The 21,208-nt window shown below is 33.3% G+C and overlaps 2 protein-coding genes across 2 annotated transcripts; both read right to left on the reverse strand.

Moving 5' to 3' along the window:
* Positions 1-817: 817 nt before the first annotated feature.
* Positions 818-8,086, reverse strand: LOC145313279 (uncharacterized). Its single transcript, XM_080152605.1, has 8 exons — positions 8,023-8,086; positions 7,437-7,500; positions 6,149-6,388; positions 5,732-5,793; positions 3,290-5,544; positions 2,939-3,070; positions 2,313-2,416; positions 818-942 (listed from the first exon to the last, which is right to left on the reverse strand). The coding sequence occupies exons 2-8, from the start codon at positions 7,481-7,483 to the stop codon at positions 852-854; spliced, it is 2,931 nt and encodes a 976-aa protein (XP_080008731.1). The 5' UTR covers positions 7,484-7,500; positions 8,023-8,086; the 3' UTR covers positions 818-851.
* Positions 8,087-8,602: 516 nt separating this feature from the next.
* On the reverse strand, positions 8,603-20,129 carry Nup107 (nuclear pore complex protein Nup107). Its single transcript, XM_080152606.1, has 21 exons — positions 19,999-20,129; positions 19,454-19,535; positions 18,957-19,131; positions 18,201-18,288; positions 17,736-17,816; positions 17,355-17,460; positions 16,325-16,422; positions 15,938-16,061; positions 15,512-15,600; positions 14,869-14,968; positions 14,369-14,502; positions 13,774-14,029; positions 13,222-13,472; positions 12,679-12,845; positions 12,316-12,371; positions 11,571-11,810; positions 11,322-11,473; positions 10,800-10,890; positions 10,434-10,571; positions 9,251-9,348; positions 8,603-8,855 (listed from the first exon to the last, which is right to left on the reverse strand). The coding sequence occupies exons 1-21, from the start codon at positions 20,085-20,087 to the stop codon at positions 8,795-8,797; spliced, it is 2,676 nt and encodes an 891-aa protein (XP_080008732.1). The 5' UTR covers positions 20,088-20,129; the 3' UTR covers positions 8,603-8,794.
* Between the last annotated feature and the right edge of the window lie 1,079 nt (positions 20,130-21,208).

The raw sequence follows: 21,208 nt of genomic DNA on the forward strand, positions 1-21,208 counted from the left end.
CCACTGTTTTCAATCTGATCTCGATTAATAAATTCCTGAAAATATTTGCTCATCATATCCCGGTAAACACACAATGATATTTGCTCCGTGCGGAAATATGGAGCTCTAAATGCGCACTTTTTGAAGGGGAAGAGAAGATTGGCAGGATAGAGCAGCTTCGCTAATAAAAATATGATATTCGCATGGGGTATTTACACCAGGAGTGTTTATCGAGTTCAGATACTTATAAGTTACATCCATTAAATGTTAATTTGAATATTTCTGTATAAAAACCAGTGTCAGTGTCAGTATAAATTTACGATTACAAAATATAAAATTAAAAATATTAATTGGCAGTTATTTTACATCAGAATAATATAGATTTATGTTTTGTTTTCTGGTTAGGTACTGGTTACTATACACTAAGGGATATAAGTTTTCCGGAATTTTAATGTAGGGAGTAGATTTGAAATCTGCATCAAATTTTAAGGATTTTTTATAAAATTCGTTTTTTGTAAAATTCTTTATCTAAAAGCGGAAATACATTTTAAGTTAATTAATTTCGACCAATAGGATAGGTGGATTTTAAACTACCTGCGCTCTAATTGGTTGAATGATGTACGACATCCAATCAGAGCGCAGATTTTTTAAATCCACCAATCACGGATGCCAAAATTAATTAACTTAATTTGTATTTCCGCTTTTAGATAAAGAATTATACAAAAAACGAATTTTATAAAAAATCCTTAAAATTTGATGCAGATTTCAAATCTACTCCCTACATTACAATTCCGGAAAACTTATATCTCTTACTATACACTTCAGATAATTATGGTTCTTTCTGGTTACTGGTTACTATACACTACAGGTAGTTATGGTTCTTTAAGGTCAAATCTGACAATGTATTCATCCCCAATTCTTAAATCAGCTGAGCTGCGGTTTTCTAGAATCTTCTTCACCTCTCTGAAACAAATGGATCAAGAATATACGTGGATATTATGACAGGGGAAAAATTGTCCTCAACTTAAATTCTAACATAAACATCCCTTATTGGTCAGTTCGTTCATCCAGTAGGAAGGAAAGGGTAAAGGAAATGTATAGGGGATCGTTATTTCAGCCAGCTACAAGTTTTGCTTTTTTTGCGTTCATGATAATCTGGTGTCAGAATAGTTATTTCTCGCATCGTATTATAAACAGCTTTCCGCGGATATAGAATATACAATTATAAGATTAAAACCAAATGATGATAAACAATAATACCCAGTGGCTGCAATAGAATTCAGCCAAGGGGGGGGGGAAGTTCTGACACATTTGCGTAAACCTGGTGTATAGGCTTTATCTTTGGACTGAGAGGATAGGTTATTAGGGATAAAATCATTCTTATATGATAAATTTCCCCCAGATTTAAGCTTTTTTGGATAGGCCTCCAGGTCCCGGAGCTCCAGGCCTCCAGGTGGTCTCTGTACAGGTAAAAATTAAAAATAAGATTTTTTTTTGAAGAGTTAGAGGTTAACTTATAAAACAAAATATGCTTCTTTTTGATTGTTATTCACATATTTGAAGAAAAAACATACATATTTTGTCTCATAAGCTGACATCTAACTCTTAAAAAAAAATTTTTTTTTTTCATTTTTACCTGTAGAGAGACCACCTGGAGGCCTGGAGCTCCGGAACCTGGAGGCCTATCCAAAAAATCTTAAATCTGGGGGAAATTCATCATATAAGAATGATTTTATCCCTAATAACCTATCCTCTCAGTCTAAAGATGAAGCCTATACACCAGGTTTACGCAAATGTGTCAGAACTTCCCCCCCCCCCCCTTAATTTCAATTTAAATTACCGCGAAATTTAATATTCTATTGGAGTAAAGTTGGAGTATTTTTTTTCTTTTTTCATGTAACTGAAGAGGGTTGGGTAAGAAGGTTAGAAGAAGGAGAAGGGTGTTGTGGGGGAAATTTTGCTTAAGAATTGTTTGTCAGAATCACATCATCTTTACCCTGAATAATACCCCGTCCGAGGAGGGAACGTGCTTATAGTTTTCAAAGTTTAATTTTACAGTCCAATGTCCCCTTCCTCCCTGGGTTTAATGAATTAATTGTTATGATGATTATCTTATAAAAAAAATGTATAACTGGTTTCCTTTTTTATTCGCCCATATGGATTAAAATCCTGGTCTTACAAGAAAGAGATAAAACACGATCAATTGCAAATCTATGTACCGTTCAGCAGTGATGAAAAGCATTTTTTAGTGGACTTAACCTTAAAGGATTTAATAAAAAACATTGAAATAAAAGAAATATTTGATTATTTTCGTAATGTTAAAAAAAACTTACCCAAGAAGCATATCAGTAGTAAGAACAGGCACAGATAGTTGTAGACCTTGAACCATCTGGAGAACTACATCATAAGCATGTGGCAGTGGTCCTTCTGTATCAACCTGAATAGTGAAATATTAAGTAATAGTTATTTTTCGCATAGTATTATAGACAGCTTTCCACGGATAATATAATACAAAATATAAGTTTCAAATAAAGTTATATTAGTACTTAGGGGCCAAAAACCTTGTAATAATTTTATGATTTCCATTGTATTATGCGTAGAAAACTGTCTGTAATTCGATGCTATACATGCTAAGGCTGAAAACTGGTTCTAATCCTGCAGATATCAGTCGGTTTAAAATCCCAAATATTATAAGTTTAATATAAATCTTACTAGATAAAAAATACAAAGGTAAAGATAGGTTGCGGGTAAAATCCGTAAAGGTTGTGTGTTTCAAGTTAAAAACAGTAAAAATTTGTTAACTTTTCTATAAGAAATACACATATTTAGCGAATATTATTGTTCTACTATTATTTTTAAGCCTTAAAACACACACTTTTACGGATTTTACCCGCAACCTTCCTTTCCCTTATAAAGTTTTGTGTCTGTATGTACGCTTTGATCTAATAAAGGGTTGTACCTGTTTTTCTTGAGTTTGTCGGGAGGAGTTATCTTCATCATTCACCATGACAGTTGGTTCAGCATCATCATTCATAGTCTGGGAGTTTGTTGGAGATGGCTCTAGGGATATATCATAGACACGATCTTTCACCTAAAAAAAATATTTATTTTAAACCTTTTCATGGGTAAGTAACTAATAAAATAAAAGAAAAAAGTCTATATAAAATTTTTCAACCTAATAGTTGATTTTCTCCCCCCCCCCCTTTCTCTCTATTTATTTCCCTAATGTACATATATAGTCAAATTACTGAATGTTTGCTTATTTCTGATTTGTTTCGGTTTCTGTAAAAATCCAATAAAAATGCTTTACCTTAACTTGAACTTTTTCTGAAGGTTTTCTCTGTACAGGAATCTCATCATTACTTGTATTAACAGGCTCAACTCTATCACAAACTTCATACTTCATCATATCATCATTGTGTGCATGCACTTTTGGTATGTCGCAATGAAGATCAACTTTGATTATATTTCCACTATTAAGTAAATCAGAACAGGCATTGACGATAATTGGACTATTTGAATCATCACCGTTGTCTGTTGCACTATTTGAGTCATCACCTTTGTCAGTTGGATTATCAATAGGATTCCATTTAGCTTCAAATTCGTCATAACTTTCATAGTGTTCATCAATATCCATGTCTGGCAGATTTGAGGTAGAATTTTCAATATCAGCATTTGATTCTAACTTCCTACTGTAAACAATTCCAAAAGCAGCTGATGCTGATTTTTCAAAGTCATTTGGATTATCAATCATCAGGTCATCTTCTCTACTTTCCTTTTTGACATTAACATCTTGTAATTTTCCAAAGATTCTTGAAAATCTTTTCCTTGCTTTATGATCTATATCTACTTTTTCAACCATTATGGCACTAGTGTTTTTGATATCAAGAACCGTTGTATCGGGTATAACAACAAAAGGTTGAGTTGTATCTGGTGTACTATTATTTTCATCAACGTGCTCCTTGTTGGCAGAAGTAGTATTGTTGTTACTTTTATGGTTAGCCTTCTTATCATGATTAGCTTTATCTGCGCTTGAATTTTGTATTGGATTTTGATTAATGAGTTTATTAGATGTTTGATGAGATGATAAAATATTAGAACTTGATGATGTACATTGTGTTATTCCTGTAGATGTTAATGGAATAGGATTATCAATATCAGGTAAATTTTGCCTTTCTTGGAAGATTGTTGGCCTATTTTTTGGTGCTTCTGATGGATTTGAGGATTTTTGCAATGATTGGGGTACAGATGGTGCAATTTTCTTAACATTTGAAAGATTAACATTCTTTTCCTTCACAACCAAAGTTTTCTTGTTGACAGTCGAAGTATTGTTGTCAATTTCAACGTTAGCTTTCTCAATAGGATTAGCTTTATCTGTGCTTGAATTTTGTATCGGATTTTTGTTAATGAGTTTATTGGATGTATGATGAGATGATACAATATTAGAACTTGATGATGTACATTGTGTTATTCCTGTAGATGTTGATGGAATAGGATTTTCATTGTCAGGTAAATTTTGCCTTTCTTGGAAGATTGTTGGCCTATTCTTTGGTGCTTCTGTTGGTTTTGAGGATTTTTGCAATGATTGGGGTACAGATAGTGCAATTTTCTTAGCAATAGAAAGATTAGCATTCTTTTCATTGGCAACCAACGTTTTCTTGTTTACCACTTCAGATTTATCATTACCCAACTTTGCAATTTTAGAAGGTGTAGCTATTTTGGGGGAAATGTTATCAGTGGCAGCTCTTTTTACTCCCTGGTTTACTTCTTTATTTGTAGCTTTGTTATTGGTATTAATATTTTGTTTCTTAGTAATGGATTTGTTCTGATTGGAAGACTTAGGTTTCAGAGTATTTTGCTGCTTGCAAGGAAGGATCTTATTAGTTTCTGGCACTGGTTGTTTTTTGATAGGTAATGTTCTTTTCATTTTATTGATTTCTTCTGGATTCCTGATTCTTAATGCCAAAGGTTTTGGTTTTGTCTGGACCAGTGCTATTGAACTATTTGTTTGAGATGTTGGAATTACAGTGATACAGGATGGAAGATTAAAATTATTTCCTATTGTTCTTACTTGTTGTTGAGGAGCACATTTTTGATTTGCTTTATTTACTGAAGACACTAGTGATTTCACATTGACTTGATTTGTAAAAATAATATTATTTTTGTTTTTAATAAGCTCTGGTTTTTTTGTAGCACTATTGTTAGAATTAGAATTCTTGGGAGGCTTTGGTTGGCTTTTCAATGAAATTTCTTTTCTTTTTGGCTTGGGTTTTTCATTTTTACAACCAACCACTTCCATTGGTTTTTTAATGGTAACACTTGGATGAACTTTGATATTGTTGTCAGCTAAGCAAACTATGGAGTCTTCATCGGGTATTACAACAATACTATTACTTTCTTTGTTTGCCTCTTTCAGGTTAGCATTTTCTATTGCTTGCTTTGGACTAGAAGCTATCTGACACTGCTTTGATTTGAGAGGACCATTTTCTGTGGCTGTTGGATCAGTTTTTTTCGGCGTAGATGAACAAATAGGTTTTCCTAAATCCAATGTGCCTTCTTTGCTCACTAGATATAATAGAGTATATCAATAGGAATAAATAACATTATAAAAACTCAAGACTTTTCAAATTAAATAAAAATGATCCGTCAACTAGGTATTGACTAACAAAACCCTATATAAATAAATCAAAGGAATAGTTGCATGAAGTGCATTTCAGAAAAATAATTTGAAGCAAAAGATATATATACTTACTTGACATGTTTAGTTTGCTGAACATTTCTGTTATTAATGGCTGATTTTTGGGAGGAACATTTCTAAATAATTTTTTTTTATTAAAAATATATTATTTACCTACCTGGCAATTTTAACCTTTTGATTACCTAATGCTTTGCTTGTGTAAATTAGTTTCACCATAAAATAAAAAAGTAAAATGTGACGTCAAAGAAAAAGGGGTAAATTAAAAGATTATTGTCAAGATCAATTTAATTTAAACTGAAAGTATACTATAAAAAAAACTGTAATATAACTCAAAGGAGGGTTAGGGGATTCCTACATAAAAATGCCATTCAGGATTCCAGCAGTTATTAGAAAAAGGAGGGAATTCTGGGGTCTACTTTTCGGTAAGAGGAATTATTAAATTTTGAGCAATGTATAAGTATCATTTTTTACCTCCAATTCTTTTTACGATTCGTTGTTTCCAGATTAGGATCTGCAATCTTTCTCTTCTTAACAACTTTAGTGCTTTGAGTTGATGATACAAAACTTGAATCTAATGTTAAATCTATTGACACAGTTTCCGAAGCTTTGGTAGGTTCTGATATTTTTGATGTATTTTTGGTTCCCTGTTTACTGATTTTTCTTTTTGGTTGATTTTTTGGTGGTTGGGTTGTATTTTGTGTTGACTTCAACCTAAATATGTGATAAAATCAAATGTATAATGTAAATGTCTAGGTAATTTAAAAATATGCAAGTTGCAGGAATAATAATTACTAATTTAACGGCTTTCCTCATTTATAAATCTAACAAAAACTTTTTCAATAATGAAACATGTTAGGGATGCATGCTAATATAAAACTAGAGAAGAATGATTTTTTGTATATTGGAAATAAGGATCAGGTAGGGAGAGAGGGGGGGAGCGTAAGTGCTCTTTTTATAGGTATATAAGGGAAAACACCCAGAGAGTAAGGGAGGGGTCAATGGATCGAATATTTAATTTTTAGGAGTCTCAGACTTTGGGTACTGGCTTAGAGGGAATGTGCAAGAATTTAGCAGTTTCTGACTGACTTTGGGTACTAACGCACAAAATGCCGCTAACTCGTTTGTTAGTTTTGAATATTGCAGACAAATATCAATAAACTTAATTTGTTATGATGTGGCTGGTTTTAACAATTTTTTTCTCTCCAGAAAATATCATTTCATAGATAAAACTTTATTGTGATATTTGTTTAATAAATAATCTAAGAATCCAATTAAATTTTAGGGTTATGGGGAGATTTTTCTAGTTATTAATTACAGAATGGTTACGTCAGTCTGATGTGCTGGTAATATAATTTTCAAATGAATGCTTTTTTCTTGAAACTTTCTTCTTATTTTATAGTTTTCTGTATTGTATTAACTCTCCCTTTAAAATTTCCTCCATATTTTCTAGGAATCTAGATTAATCTGGATTTCAAGGTCTTTCAGCAAATACTCTTAAATTGAATTAATTGCCCATTGTCCCCTCCCTTACTCCCTGGAAAACACCATCTATTTTACCTAATAAATACTTTTTGTTGTTTGAAAGCTAGAGAGCCCTAAAATATAACTAAAATTGCTGAGTACCCATCTCTTCAAAAACTCATAATACAAAATGAAAATGTCTCAAATAGCAGCAGTTGGAACTAATTTTAAAGTCTATGGTGCGACACGGTATAAGTGTGAATAATACCAGCACAATTAGAAGATTATCTTTTTCTACCTGTAAGGTTTGTTGTCTATTTGAAAATCATCATCTTCTGCGTCCATTATTTTACCATCTAAATCTAAACATGAACTAGATTTGTTTAATGAAGACTGAAGCCTTTTTCTAATTAAAAAAAGATTACCTACTGTCCATTTGAGTAAAGACAACCCCACATATCGTCTAGAATTTATTGTCTAAAATTTGCAAAATAAAAAATATCCACATTTCACTAGGTAATTATACAAAATTTTAGTCTGCTGGGTCATTTAAGGCAGAAGTGTAAGACTCAACTGTAAACTGATAATTAGATATTATTGAACCGAATGATTTCAGGGATCTAAAGGGATAAGACAAAGGCCGATATTTTGAAATGCATCCCCAATGATGATTCACAAAATTACCACTTCTGCAGATTGCAATTAGTAGTTGAAACGTTTGGACACTCAACCTAATAAATAAACCAATCAAAATTCAAACAAAAGTCCCCAAAGTTATTATGCCAACGAATCAGAATACGCCAAACGGTTTAATAAAACTTTGTGGACCAGTGTAATAAACTGCCCATTGCCCCTTTTCTTCCTGGGATGATTCAATGACTCACTTTTTTGCACTAATGCAGACTAGATTGAGGGACTTATCTTTACATTTTTAGTTATTTTTTATCTGAAAAAAATTCATATATTTCACCGCTAAAATTGAGTAAACACTAAACAAGTATTTATATATTCATGAATAAGAGTTAAGTGTTGATATACATCAAGTATTTAAACTTGTTTTTTTTTAATTGAAATAAAAAAATAAGAATTTATCATTATTAATAATATATTAAAAAACTTCAGGTACAAAAGACATAAATAATTATAGGTGATATATTATTGTTTCAGGGGTGTATATTCTGCAAAGATTTATTTTTTTCCCTGCTACAAATTTTTTCCCCCCCTAGATTTTTCTTAAAAAGTAGGGGGGAAAATAGAAAAATATTTGAAGAACTCTATATTTTATTTATTTTATCCCTCCTACCACACATTTTTTTAGTTTTTTTTAACCAAGGAGGGGGGCGAAATGGAAAAAATGTTTTCAGTTTTCTTAATTTTTACATTTTTTTTCCCTCCAACCACTTATTTTTTATTTCCCCCCCCCCCCCTGAGCAGGGGATCCCATGCAGAATATACACCCCTGTAATTGTTTTTGTCACACAGTGATGAACTTTCACCAGTAAAGTAACTTGTTTTTAAGTAAAAAAAACTTCATTAGAAAAGATTTTTCCATTAATGGCAGTTTTAAAAAGTATTTTCTCTAACATTATAAGCACAACATATATCAATGACTGATTTAACTGGTCTTCTAAGAATGAGATCATTTGTTGACTTGATTCAAGGCTTTGGGAATCCCCAGGGGTCTTTTCCTTCGTCCAACACGGCCAATGAAGATTCTCTGAAATAAGGATCATTTAAAGTAATGGCGTGCTTGGAGAAATTCGATTAAAAATTCGTCACTCTTGTTAGTATCTCAGCTACTATATAATTCAAAATGTCCGATCGTCCAAATGTGCGTCTGCTATGAGTGTTTGATAGAAAATTTCTCTCCTGCTATTCAAGATACACGGATGAATTTTTGTGTAAAGATTTATATGAACTTTGAACATCTGATCTATAATTGATGTTGTTCGTTTGTCCAACAATAATGTTTGCGCTTTGCTATTTTTATGGATCTTGTCATCCTTGTTTTTTCCTTTATTAAAACAAATCTAGTTGACTTAAGACAAAATATTGTTTTATTAACTAAACTAGCGGAATATCTTCCAGGGAACATTCCACCTGAAAATTTACCTGACTTTACCCAAGAACTGTTTGATTTTATCCTTGGTGAAAGCTGAATAGTTAGCTGTACTTTCATCCGCTAACAGATTAGCCAGTCGAATGGCAGCCTGATGCAGTAATATCCATTTTGTAATTACTCTCATTATAAAAATATGCGTTTATGAAAGTTCAGTGATAATTTGGCAAGTGTCTTGTTTTTCTTTCTTTGTTAGTGCATGTGATTTGAGTTTCATTTTTAAAGAAATTTGACAGGATCAGTTTTTTTTAAACTGGTGCCTTTTTTAAATGAAAAAATATTACTGCCCCTTCGTATAAAGAAATACATATATCTAAACCTTTAAACTCACTAGGTAGCTAAACAACTTTGATATCAATATATAGCATCCCTACACTTTAAAATAGTCTCAAAGAGCAATATCCAGGGAGTAAGGGAGGGGACAATGGGCAATTAATTCAATATAAGAGTTATCAAAGAAAGGGCATGAAATCCAGTTTAATCCAAAAAATTTGTAGGAAATTATAAAGGGATTGATAATTGAATAACAGATTTCCATAGCGTCATGTAAAGTGAAATCACAACTTGTTTTTAATGAAATATATTGAGGTTTTTTGGTGTGATTTTTATATTAAAAGATTATTGGACTCGGTCAGCTGCTAGCAAGAATATCCCATTTTATTCTGTTTATTTCCCTTGCCCCTTGCCCCCACCTCGCTTCTCCCTTCTCCCCGTCTGCTACATTCCAAACTAACACAACGAGTGTTTATTTCCCTTGCCCCCACTTCCCTTATCCCTTCTCCCCGTCTGCAATATTTAAAACATACATAACGAGTAGCGGCATTTCATGCGCAAGTCCCCAAACTCAGTCAGAAACTGCTAAATTCTTGCACATTCCCTTTAAGCCAGTACCCAATGTCTGAGACTACTAAAAATTGAATATTCGATCCATTGTCCCCTCCCTTACTCCCTGGCAATATCAGTAAATAATAAACGAAACGTTCATTACTGTTTCTGACGGACGTCCGTAGTGTCATAATATTCTCAAGTCCAGTATAGAAAACTTTGGTTAGAAATATGGAATGTGAATCTAAGACAAGTTATCTATTAGATATCCGGAAAATCCGCAAAAAAACAACAATTTTGAATAGGTACCTAATGTTAATTCTATAGGAAATAATAAAATGGATAAAGTGCCTGAAATTGTCCAGTATTGTGGAGAACAGAATGTAAAAGGAGGAAAGTTTGAGGGATAAGTTCTCCGCGAAGAGAAGACATTTCGTCCAGTCGCTTAGTTTCTTCCACATCCATCATTTCTTCGTTACTGCTAGATTCCTGGAAAATATTTTCAAAATTGAATGAAAAAGGATTATACTAGGTATGTCCCAATACAATTTTAAAAAAATAATGAGAAACAAAGTGCCAACATTCACATGTTTATTTTGCCTTATATTTTCTAAAAGCTTTCTATAAGTTTTTAAAAAATTCCTTATAAATCCCTTACGTACGTATTATGATAAAATAAATTTGTTGTTGTATAAAATTTGTTATTTCAAGAATTACCTCATCTATGAGCCAACCTCCTGGAAAGTTGAGCACCTCTTTAAGTTTTTCCTCTGCTTGTCTGGATTGAATCAGCTGTCCCCCTCTCCACCTAAAATTTGATTGCAAATTTTTAGTGGAAAATAATAACGCCAATTTTCAGGAGTTTAAAAAAGTATTCTATCCCTTTCTAGGCAGACAGAAAATCTTTTGATATCCTTATCTTTATAAAAAAAATTCAAACAATTCTACTCTATTATAAATCGTCCCTAAACCTTGGCAGAACCAAGCTTACTGTTAAATTAAACCCCTGTCTTTAACTTCAGTGGGGTCTTTTCTTTTCAAAGGCTCACCTAAAAAATCAGTTGAATATAGCCTTTAATTTGCCAGTACCTAAACACCTGTAAATGTTATATGGTGGATTATACTATTCCTACTTTACGTCATGATGATGCCATTTGAATCCTACCCAAGTAAGGTCGCTACTTGAACAAGCAGAAAATTTTTGAATTTATAAAATTCTGAACCATAAAAATTGTCTACCTGTCAAGCTCAGCAAGATATTGTTTCTCTTTCTGTTCATGAGCCACCTTCTCTGTGAAGGTTGGATTTTCTGGCATAACAGGTCGTCTGGGCTGTCCACGGTGGAAATGATCAAACCAGTCAGAAAATGTTTCCTGTGCTTCAAGATAAACCTAAAATTTAAACAAAAAGAATTAGAATATAGCTAAAATATTTAGATTACAAATAATATTTGATTTAAGAGAATAAAAAGATTCTAACAAAAGCTACCTTGAGTGCAAGATATTCTCTGACCAACCCAGCCTCTACAGTCTGACCGCCACCCTCCTGCCTCCAAGCGGCCAGAACCAAGTTCTGTGTGTCACGTGGCACCTTCTGCAAGGCCTCGCCCGCCAACTCAACCTGGCCCAAGCCTAACAAACGGCGCATGACCGCATTTGTCTGATAGAGTAGATCTCTAACCTGGCTAGGGTGGTGAGTTAACCAGCCTAAGCTAGCCACCATTGCTTCCTAAAAAAATAAAAAAATTATTATCTATTTGGAATTTTTAATGCTAAGAAGTAACAACCCAGTGTTGTATATTCTGCATGAAATCCCCTTCTTAAGGGGGGGGGGGGGGGGATAAAAAATATGTAGGAGGGGTAGAAATAATTCACAAAATAAAGAGTACTGAAAACATTTTTCTATTTTCCCTCTCCATTGGAAAAAAAAGTAGGGGGAGGGGGAATATTTTGCAGTCAGGGGAAAAAAATGAATCTTGTGCAGATATACACTCCTATAATAATCAGGTTATTTGTAAACTGAACTAGAGCTGGATCTTTTAATCATTTTAGTGGTGAGCCAGATCGGGGTGAGCCAACTTTCCACCAATGAGAGGACATCATTTTATGAAATGCCGCGCTGTGATTGGCTGAAATTCGGCTCATGCCGATCTGGCTCACCACTAAAATGATTTAAAGATCCAGCTTAGGTTTTTATTCTGAATTTCTTTTTACTTTCATCAGATAAAACTTACATTATCAACAGAGTCTTCTCCCGATCTGACTATAGAAACAGCAGACACTATCATAGCCTAAATATTATGTTCATATATCCTGTCCTATAAAATGAAATATTAACGTTTTCATGTCTGAAGTTAAAGATCTCGGAAAATTACTGATCTGAATGAGTTTTACTTTACCAGGAGGGTTTATAAATTAAAATGTCTGTGTGGTTTTAAGCTATTTTTCTGACATCCCCCACCCTTCCCTAGAGGCTAATAGCGAAGCATCTTGTAAAGTCATAAAGAATAATGCAACTAAATATTTGTCTTTTTTTATGTTTTAAGGTTGTAATCTATTTAGTAACTTTTACAGTTTTTGTACTTTATATGAACATTCCTGAATATCCAGACCACACTCAAGACCAAGCTGGAGGCAAAGTGCTTGTTCCTCTGGATCCTGCACGCTTGACAGGTAGGAGGAGTGAAGAGGTAGCTGAGTGCTATCATCTAGCTTGCTAACATACCAAGGAATTAGGGTTAACATGTCACGACTCATTAGGTATCTAAAATAAAATAATACAAATGAAATGAGTTCAGTAAACATGTTTTGAGACGTTTTGTTGGAAAGACGGTAGGATCGATGATATCACAAAGAAGTAAGAATTTTATGAAATCTTATGATTTATTGTTAAGATTTAATCTTTGGGGTGGATTAGAGTAAACACATGACATGCTGAGACCAGATTTGGAAATAAAGATGTAAGTCCATGGTTTGGAATACTGGTCCAATATTTGATGTTTAATTATCCAACTGAAAATCGCGACGTGTAGCTCATACATTTCTTCAAAACCTTTGTTTAATAACTCATACCTTTACATGAAAACACAATAGTCAACACACAAACTTATAACAATAAGATTAGAAGAAGATTTGCATACCTTGTGTATTCAGTGAGAATGGTCTCTTCACTGGCAGGATCTCCATGAATGCCAAGACTCCTGTGCACCAGGACCAAATGACTCATGAGCCTGAGCATGTGTGCCTCCAGGCCACTTCCATTCTCCTTTACCCAGCTCACCATAGAGGCCACCAATCCAGGGTAGTCGTCAAGGATGATGTGGGATTGGATTTTGCGGTATTTGTTGACGTTGGAGGTTTCGGTGAGGCCAGAACTTGCCTCTGCAATTACCTGTATAGAATATTTGTATTCCTTATAATAAAGTAACCGCCAAGCCGTTATGGTTCTTCTTTACAGAGTAGTTTCTTATAGGTCCTGGGAAGATTTATAACTACCTATTTTGGGGGTGGGTAAACCACTCTTCCAAGAGATATCTCCCATAGAAAAAAATCCCCCCCCCCACAAAAATTTATTTTTTACTTTTTTCTTAATCGTAAATTAAAAATGAGTTGGTATTGACTAAAAAATAGATTGGAAATATTTTCAGAACTAAAATTAAACTAAAACTCAACAAATTAAACTAAAAGCCAACCTTGGATAGAGAAGTAGAAGAATTCCAGTATTCTGTAGGAAGCTCAGCAAAGTTCTTGATGATCTGGGACCTTATTTCAGTTTCGACCATCACATCAACGGCACACTTGGCTCCGGCCCAGAGTTTGTCCTCCCAGACAGTGCACACACTGCGCAGCTGTTCCAGGTTGGCGCACAATGCCGCGTAAATTGTGCGCTCTATTTGGGGCATATTTTTGTCCTTTGTTAGACGCCATGCAACTTTCTTCCAGATGTCCCTGAAATATTTACATATTAATTTTCATCACTTTTTCGGTAAATATATCACATAATGTAATAAAAATACCTTTCCAATACAAAAACTAGGTTTCCTTTAATAATAAGGAGGGGAAAAATCTTTATAAAGAAATAATAGAAATCACTCACATTGATAAAGAAAAATCACAATTGCTCTTAAGAAATCCACAATTCTCATACTATTATGGACGAAAGGGCAAACAAAAAAGTTGCAATGTATAATAAATGCTCATACATAAATTAAATTTCAGAAGTGTATTTGAAACACCAGCAACAATAATAAAACTAAAACTATATTTGTAATGCAATGAAATAAAAACCTGTGCTTATTTCCCTCGATGGGTATTTTATCTCCACGTCCATCCGTGCCACTCTCATAGTTGGGATCATGGTACAGCTTCCATCCCTCCAGAGTGGCCGCCCTCCAGGACTGACCCAGACGGTTACAAAGTTCCTGGAGAGAAAAAATATTGTTTGTCATTAAACTTTACTATATAATTTTTATTTTTAAAGGCGCAACTACGCTTTTCATAGGTTATGTTCGTTCGTCCATCTGTAAGTTACGCATTTACTTACTTCTAAAATAAAATCTATATCAAAATTCACTGGTACAATCACCCTCTCAGTAAAATTGCTTAAGCAGCATTGAGTTCTAACATTAAATTTCTATATAACAGTTAATTGTGTTTTTTTACAATTTAAAATATTGTTGCTTGTTATGTTTTTAACTAGCAGCCCCTTGCATCTAGCTGCGCTATTTTAGGACAAATTTGTCATGTTTTATCTTGTCTTTGTTAATGAAGCCATTCGCATTTTGTACCTGAGCTTCATCCAGGAGTCCACATCTGACCAGGTTCATCATACAGGACAACAGCTTAGAATCATCTTCAACGTCCAACTCGTGGAGAACCAGGCCATTTCTGAAAAATATATAGATGGTTTAATTAAGCTAGCTTAACATTAATATCCTTATATCAAAGTAACATGATCTGTATGTACCGCAGGATCTCGCTAATTGCTGAACCGATATGGTTCTCTATTGAAAGGTAACTTCGTTCTTCTTATTAATGTGGCTTCTAAAGGTCCTGAGCAGGTTTTTTAAAACCATTTTAGAGGAGGGTCCTGCCACTCTTCTAAAAAGAAATCGCCCCTAAAAAAGAAAAACAAAAATGGTTTGAAAGTGCCGCTAGATTACGCCGCTGCATGACTTACTGGGCTTCGCTTCGTACATTGGTCCCGAAACTTTTTCTTTTTAAAACTACATTTAAAAAAAGGGGGTCGAATTCAAAGTAAAAATTGAAAAAGAAGGAACCTAGTTGTGCTACTTTTATTGTTAATAGCTTATCGGTTGCTGTAATATGGTTCAATACGGAACTAAAAACGGTGGCTGACCATTCTGAAGTTCCGAAAATAAATTATTAATATCCACCCAACACCTTTCTCTTGAATATAAGGAATGTTACCTATTTGGAGCATCAGGGTCTAGATGTTTGACCATGCCAGGACGAGTTTGTCCACGACACAGGAAAGCTGTCGTGTTCTCCCAGCAAATCTAATAAAATACAAACTTAATATTTATGTTTTTAGTAGAGTAATGAAAAAAAGTTTTAAAAAGTAAAATGTATCTTGAATTTTTGAGATCTTAAATTATATTTATGCTAAATTATGAGAATTTAATTTTTATTGTCCTCGCCAAAGATATGTAAAGTTCTTAAATAATTTTAAAATCTTACTTTTAATGCAGATACCTAATCCTTTTTACACATTAGTCACATAATTCTTAAATAAATGTCATATTTCAAGTGTAGAAATTAAGCTGGCCTTCATGTGTCTTAAGGTTTTAAACCTCTAATAAAGTATTCATAATTAATAAGTATCTAATCCCCTACCGTGGCATCGGTGAACCATTCCATCTGCTGTGTGATCATTCTCTCGTTGGCGTCCTTGGCGTTATTCTCCAACCAGTCCACTACAATGTACGCTTGGCGAACCTCTTTGTTGGTCAGGAAAAATCTAAATGAAAAGTATGTATTGATTTGAACAAAATGTAATGGTTTTATTCGGTGAAGAAGGGAACACTGGAATTTAAATTACAATTGTCACCAAAGTGTCTTTAAAATCGCTTCACATTCGTTAAATTTAAAATAAAATTGTTAATACAATCTAGCAATGTGTAAATTTTTAACCAAAATCCACCGAATGTTTTTTTTCTCTCGTTATTTTATGGGTGTACGAACAGCAATTTGTCGATCTTTGACTAAAAAATTTTCATTTACCTCTCAATAATTCTCTTCTCACTGTTTGGGTTGATAGGAACAAGTGAAGTGTCGGGATCAGATTGTTCTGTACTTGTAATTAATCTATCTGTATACAACTATAATATAAATAGGTATATATATATTAGTGTCAAGATCAGATTGTTCTGTATTTGTCGGGGAGGGGGGGGGGGGGGGGGTTCGTATCTGACACTTTTGCGTAAACAGGGTGCATAGGCTTTGTCTTAGGAGTGAGAGGATAGGTTATTAAAGAAAAAAGTTTACTTTTGGGGTGTAATATTCTTATATTTAAAAAATTTTGCATTTGGCCTCCAGGTTGTCTCTGGACAGGTAAAAATGAAAAAAAAAATGTTTTTTGAAGAGTTAGAGTTTTATGTTATAAAACAAAATATGCATCTTTTATCTTCAAATATGTTAATAACATTCAAAAGGATGGATATTTTGTTTTATAATTTGACTTCTAACTCTTAAAAAAAAAATTTCTTTTCATTTTTTCCTGTCCAGAGACAACCTGTAGGCCTGCAGCACCTGAAGCTGGTGGCCAAATCCAAATTTTTTTAAATATAAGAAAAATACACCCCAATTGTAAACTTTTTTCTTTAATAACCTATCCTCTCACTCCTGAGACAAAGCATATGCTCCCTGTTTACGCAAAAGTGTCAGATCCGACCCCCCCCCCCCCTTAATTTATCTACATACAACTACTTCATGACCAATAAAAAAGTATATTTTAGAGTTCACAGCCTTTATTTCTTACTGTATCATCTAAAGAAGCAAGTCCTTGTTCTCTATACATTCACACACAAGAATATATAAAAATTTAAATTTTACCTAAATTAACAGCAGAGATTTTTAGAGCTAAAGTTTTGAAAAAGTGACAAAGCAAAAAGTAACTTTTTACATATAGAGAATAAGAATATATGCTACTTTTGAAGATAGACCCTAAAAACACGTTTTTTATGGGTCATATGGTATAATAAAAATATACCTATATTAGTGTCAAGATCAAATTGTTCTGTGGAATAAATACCTTGTTCAGAATTCTCCAGGTATTTCTCTCATTAATTAGATCTTCACAAACTGCCGCAGTTTTAGGATTCTTGTCACGAAAGGTTGGCTGGGATATTATCAATTGCCTAAAAAGTATTAATAATTTTACTAGGTAGGTATTAATTAAAATTCTTATTTTTTCAAGGGATGAAGGGATAAAAAAACAGACAAGTTTTGAAAAGCAAATATTGGAGGCGTTTAATAGCAAGCAAATGTTTTTTTAAAATATATGTTATAAGAAAAATAATACGCCTTTTCATACGTACGTATTTCAAGTTCAAAAATTTTTTTTTAAAACAACTAACTGTTTTTTTTATAAGTTATTCTATTACAAATTCATGCTAAAATTGAAATATTTTACCTTAATCTTCTGATATGATTGTTAACCATGTCCTCAAATTCAGGAACAGTCTCAAGGCCCAAAGATCCGGTGTTCATAACACTACAATATATAGAATTCAGGAGGGGAAAACTAATGTAGAGATCTCGTAATTTAAAAATGAAAGTATGGGGAAACATGAATTGAAATAACAAACTGTCTTAATTCTTTTATTTTTAGAAATAAAAAAATCCTTAGTTAATTACAGCATATTATCTTCTCTAGGTAAAGGCAGAAATTGCTAAGAAAATAGCCTAAAACCTACTAAAGACATTTATAAAGCTTCCATGGAAAGAACAGTCAATTTTGACCGACATTTGAATCCGATAAACATACTTATTACTTAATGTTTTTGAAGATAAATTTGCGAAAACTTTAAAACAATATAACTTACAATGTATCTTTAGGAATATAAACAAAACAAAAAGTAATAATTAAATTTCGTACCTAAGAAACTCATTAAATAGATTCTCAGTTCCCTGAACTCCTGGATTTTCTTCCAAGTCCGCGGAATACAACGTAGCACTTAGAATACCTGAATAGAAAATGGATTGTTACGAACAAGCATGTAACTACAAGGGTGTACTGTATATTCAGCACAAGATTCATTTTTTCCCCTGCTGCAAAATATTTAATTTCCCCCCACCCCAAGTTTTTCCCAAGAAAAAGAAAATTTTTAAAAAGGTTTCCAATACCTACTCCTTATTTAATTATTTTTTTTTACCCCTCCCACATATTTTTCTAGTTTTTTTCCCCCAAGGATGGGAAGAAATGTTCTCAGAGCTCTTTATTCCACCCCACTCCCTTTAGCAGGGTAACCCGTGCAGAATAAACACCTCTGTGTTCGTAGCATTCCAAAGATTCTTTAATGCAAATCCACACACAAAATTACGTACATGTTTGTGGTACAGATATCTATAATCAAATAGAAAATGTTAACCACCAAGGAGGAAGTGGACATTGGATTGCAAATTACACTGGCACCCAAAGGTTTTATAAAAAAAAACAATACTTATCTCATTCGCTGGCCTTGAAAGGATTCGGATTCTGGGTACAAAAAAATGGGCGGATTTCGAATTCGGCTTGACAACCCTAGGTTTTACTGTGTTACATTATTATATTCCTTATTAAACGCCTTTAATTTCATCGCTATTTAATGACACTATGAAAGTGGTTAAAAAAAACTAATACAATAAAACTTACTTTGATTATTATCAAACTTCATAACAGTTTCATCAAACACCCTGTTACCCGTTCGTGTGACCTCAGCTGGTGCTAAAAACGAGCGGTCACCTCGAGCCCCACCACTGGGCAGGAACACTGTGTTCTCCAAGTTTGGCATACCCTTGGGCATGTGAGAGATGTTAAAACCGGTTCTCTAAAAGTGAAAATAATAAGACAAAAAAAAATAACAAAATGGGATTATGGAAAGAAAACGAAGTAGCGAGTTTCGTCGTATTTCACAGAAGCATTTGATATGTTATTTTAGGATAGGTTAGGTAAATGTATAATTGCCCCGCAGAGTTAGAAAATTGGCCCCGCAGGGGCTAGAAATAGGAGAAAAGCTACTATGAAAATACGACAAAGCCGCTATTTTAATTGCCTAGGTACTTAAAGTATTTTATCAAGCACTTATATTCTTTTATCTATATAAATATGTTTCAGTTTTAACAAGAAAGTTGAGATGCAAAGGAACAAACCTGTGTAAAAGTTTGAGTGGGAGATCCAATGGCATCGTCGAGCATACGAAATGATCTTTCCATCGTTTGCTCTTTCATATTTCTAAAATGATTAGGTACAAAAATAAAATATCAATATCCCATTTAATATCTCAATAAAAAAACATCTGATACGTTTTAACATGTTTTCTTTAAACATCTTAACTTTTGGAACCAGGCCTAAACACAAAGGAACTCAACTAAAAAAGATTTACAACACTGGTTGTTGCTTTCATATGGTACAATGTGGAACAGTAAATAACGTTGCGGAAACCTACAAAAATAAAACACACCTTTTACTGCCATTTCTTTTCTTTTCTCGCCTACTTAAGACAATTTTAATGAGAAGTGACGTGCCTGAATTATTTTAGTGTCAAGTGAAATAGTACTTTAACTCTTTTACAGATCTAATTCCTTTGTGTTTTAGGTCTGTTTCCAAAAATTAGCACTTAAACCCCGCCCCCACAATTATAAATTATAACCTTATCAAGAATTGTGTCCCCTTTCTAACCCAACCAGATTTTTACCTTGGCTTTTCAGGTAAGCCAGACTGTCGTCTGATCACTCTGCTACTCGGACCCATCCGTTGGATAGGCGTAGACAGGATATCATCCATTTTTAGATCTGTAAATTATACTTCATAGTTGTACATTTTTAGTAATAATCTAGCACAGCTAGCATAGCATGCAACAACATAATATTTATAATAGAAAACTTTATTTGTACTTTATTACATGAAATATCAGTTTTTATACAAAAGTGGATTAAAAAATACATTCAAATTGTAAAAATAATTCTAGAAACAGTAGGTATTATTACTGCAATTTTATAAATTATTAAAAAAAATATTTTGTTCCCTTTCAATAAATGAATCAAAAATGAAATGACCAATAATGATTAAAGGGGGGGGGGGGGGGGGGGCGAAAGTGACACTTTTTGAAACCAAAACTAAAAGTCAAAGGAACTCAACTAAAAAAAGAGTTACAGGTCTGACATTTTGTATGGCAGTTGCTTTATAGAGGTACAATATGGAACTGTGAAGAAACGGCGGCGCAACCGCCGAAAACCGCCGAGAAAAGGCAAAAAAAATTTCGGCGGGAAACGGCGGTTGCGCCGCCGTTTCTTCACAGTTCCATATTGTACCCCTACAAAGCAACTGCCATGCAAAATCTCAGACCTGTAACTCTTTTTTTCGTTGAGTTCCTTTGTTGACTTTTAGTTTTGGTTTCAAAAAGTGTCACTTTCGCCACCCCCCCCCCCCTTAATATCCCCTCAACATTTTTGAAACTTCTAAAAGCTCTATAAGAATATCATAATCTGAAAGAATAGCAACATAAAATGGTTTGAAATTAAAGCTTAATGTTTTACATAAGAAAGAATAAGCAATCAAAATATTTACAATTAAGGTTTTTTTCTACATATTTCTATATATCAGAATGTGGCATAAAAAGGGTCAAGGAATATAACACCTGAAAAAAAAACACCCAATTTTTTGCCAGCTTAACTTCAAATGGTTACAAAAGGACTTAATTTGGCATATCTTGTTCTCTAAAATGCTGCAATTATTTGCCAATAAAATACTTTGTGCAAAATTCAAAGGGAGCTGTACTTTTTTTGCATGGGAAAGGGATTTGTTTAGTCTTTCTCCCTTGTATAGTTAGTTATTACATCAAAGCAGATGATTAATAGAATGTATGTATGTATTATATATTATTGTATACGCATAAAATATTTTGG

This window comes from Acartia tonsa, chromosome 3 (genome assembly GCF_053477335.1).
Source record: "Acartia tonsa isolate MP-2025a chromosome 3, ASM5347733v1, whole genome shotgun sequence".
NCBI classification, from domain to species: domain Eukaryota; kingdom Metazoa; phylum Arthropoda; class Copepoda; order Calanoida; family Acartiidae; genus Acartia; species Acartia tonsa.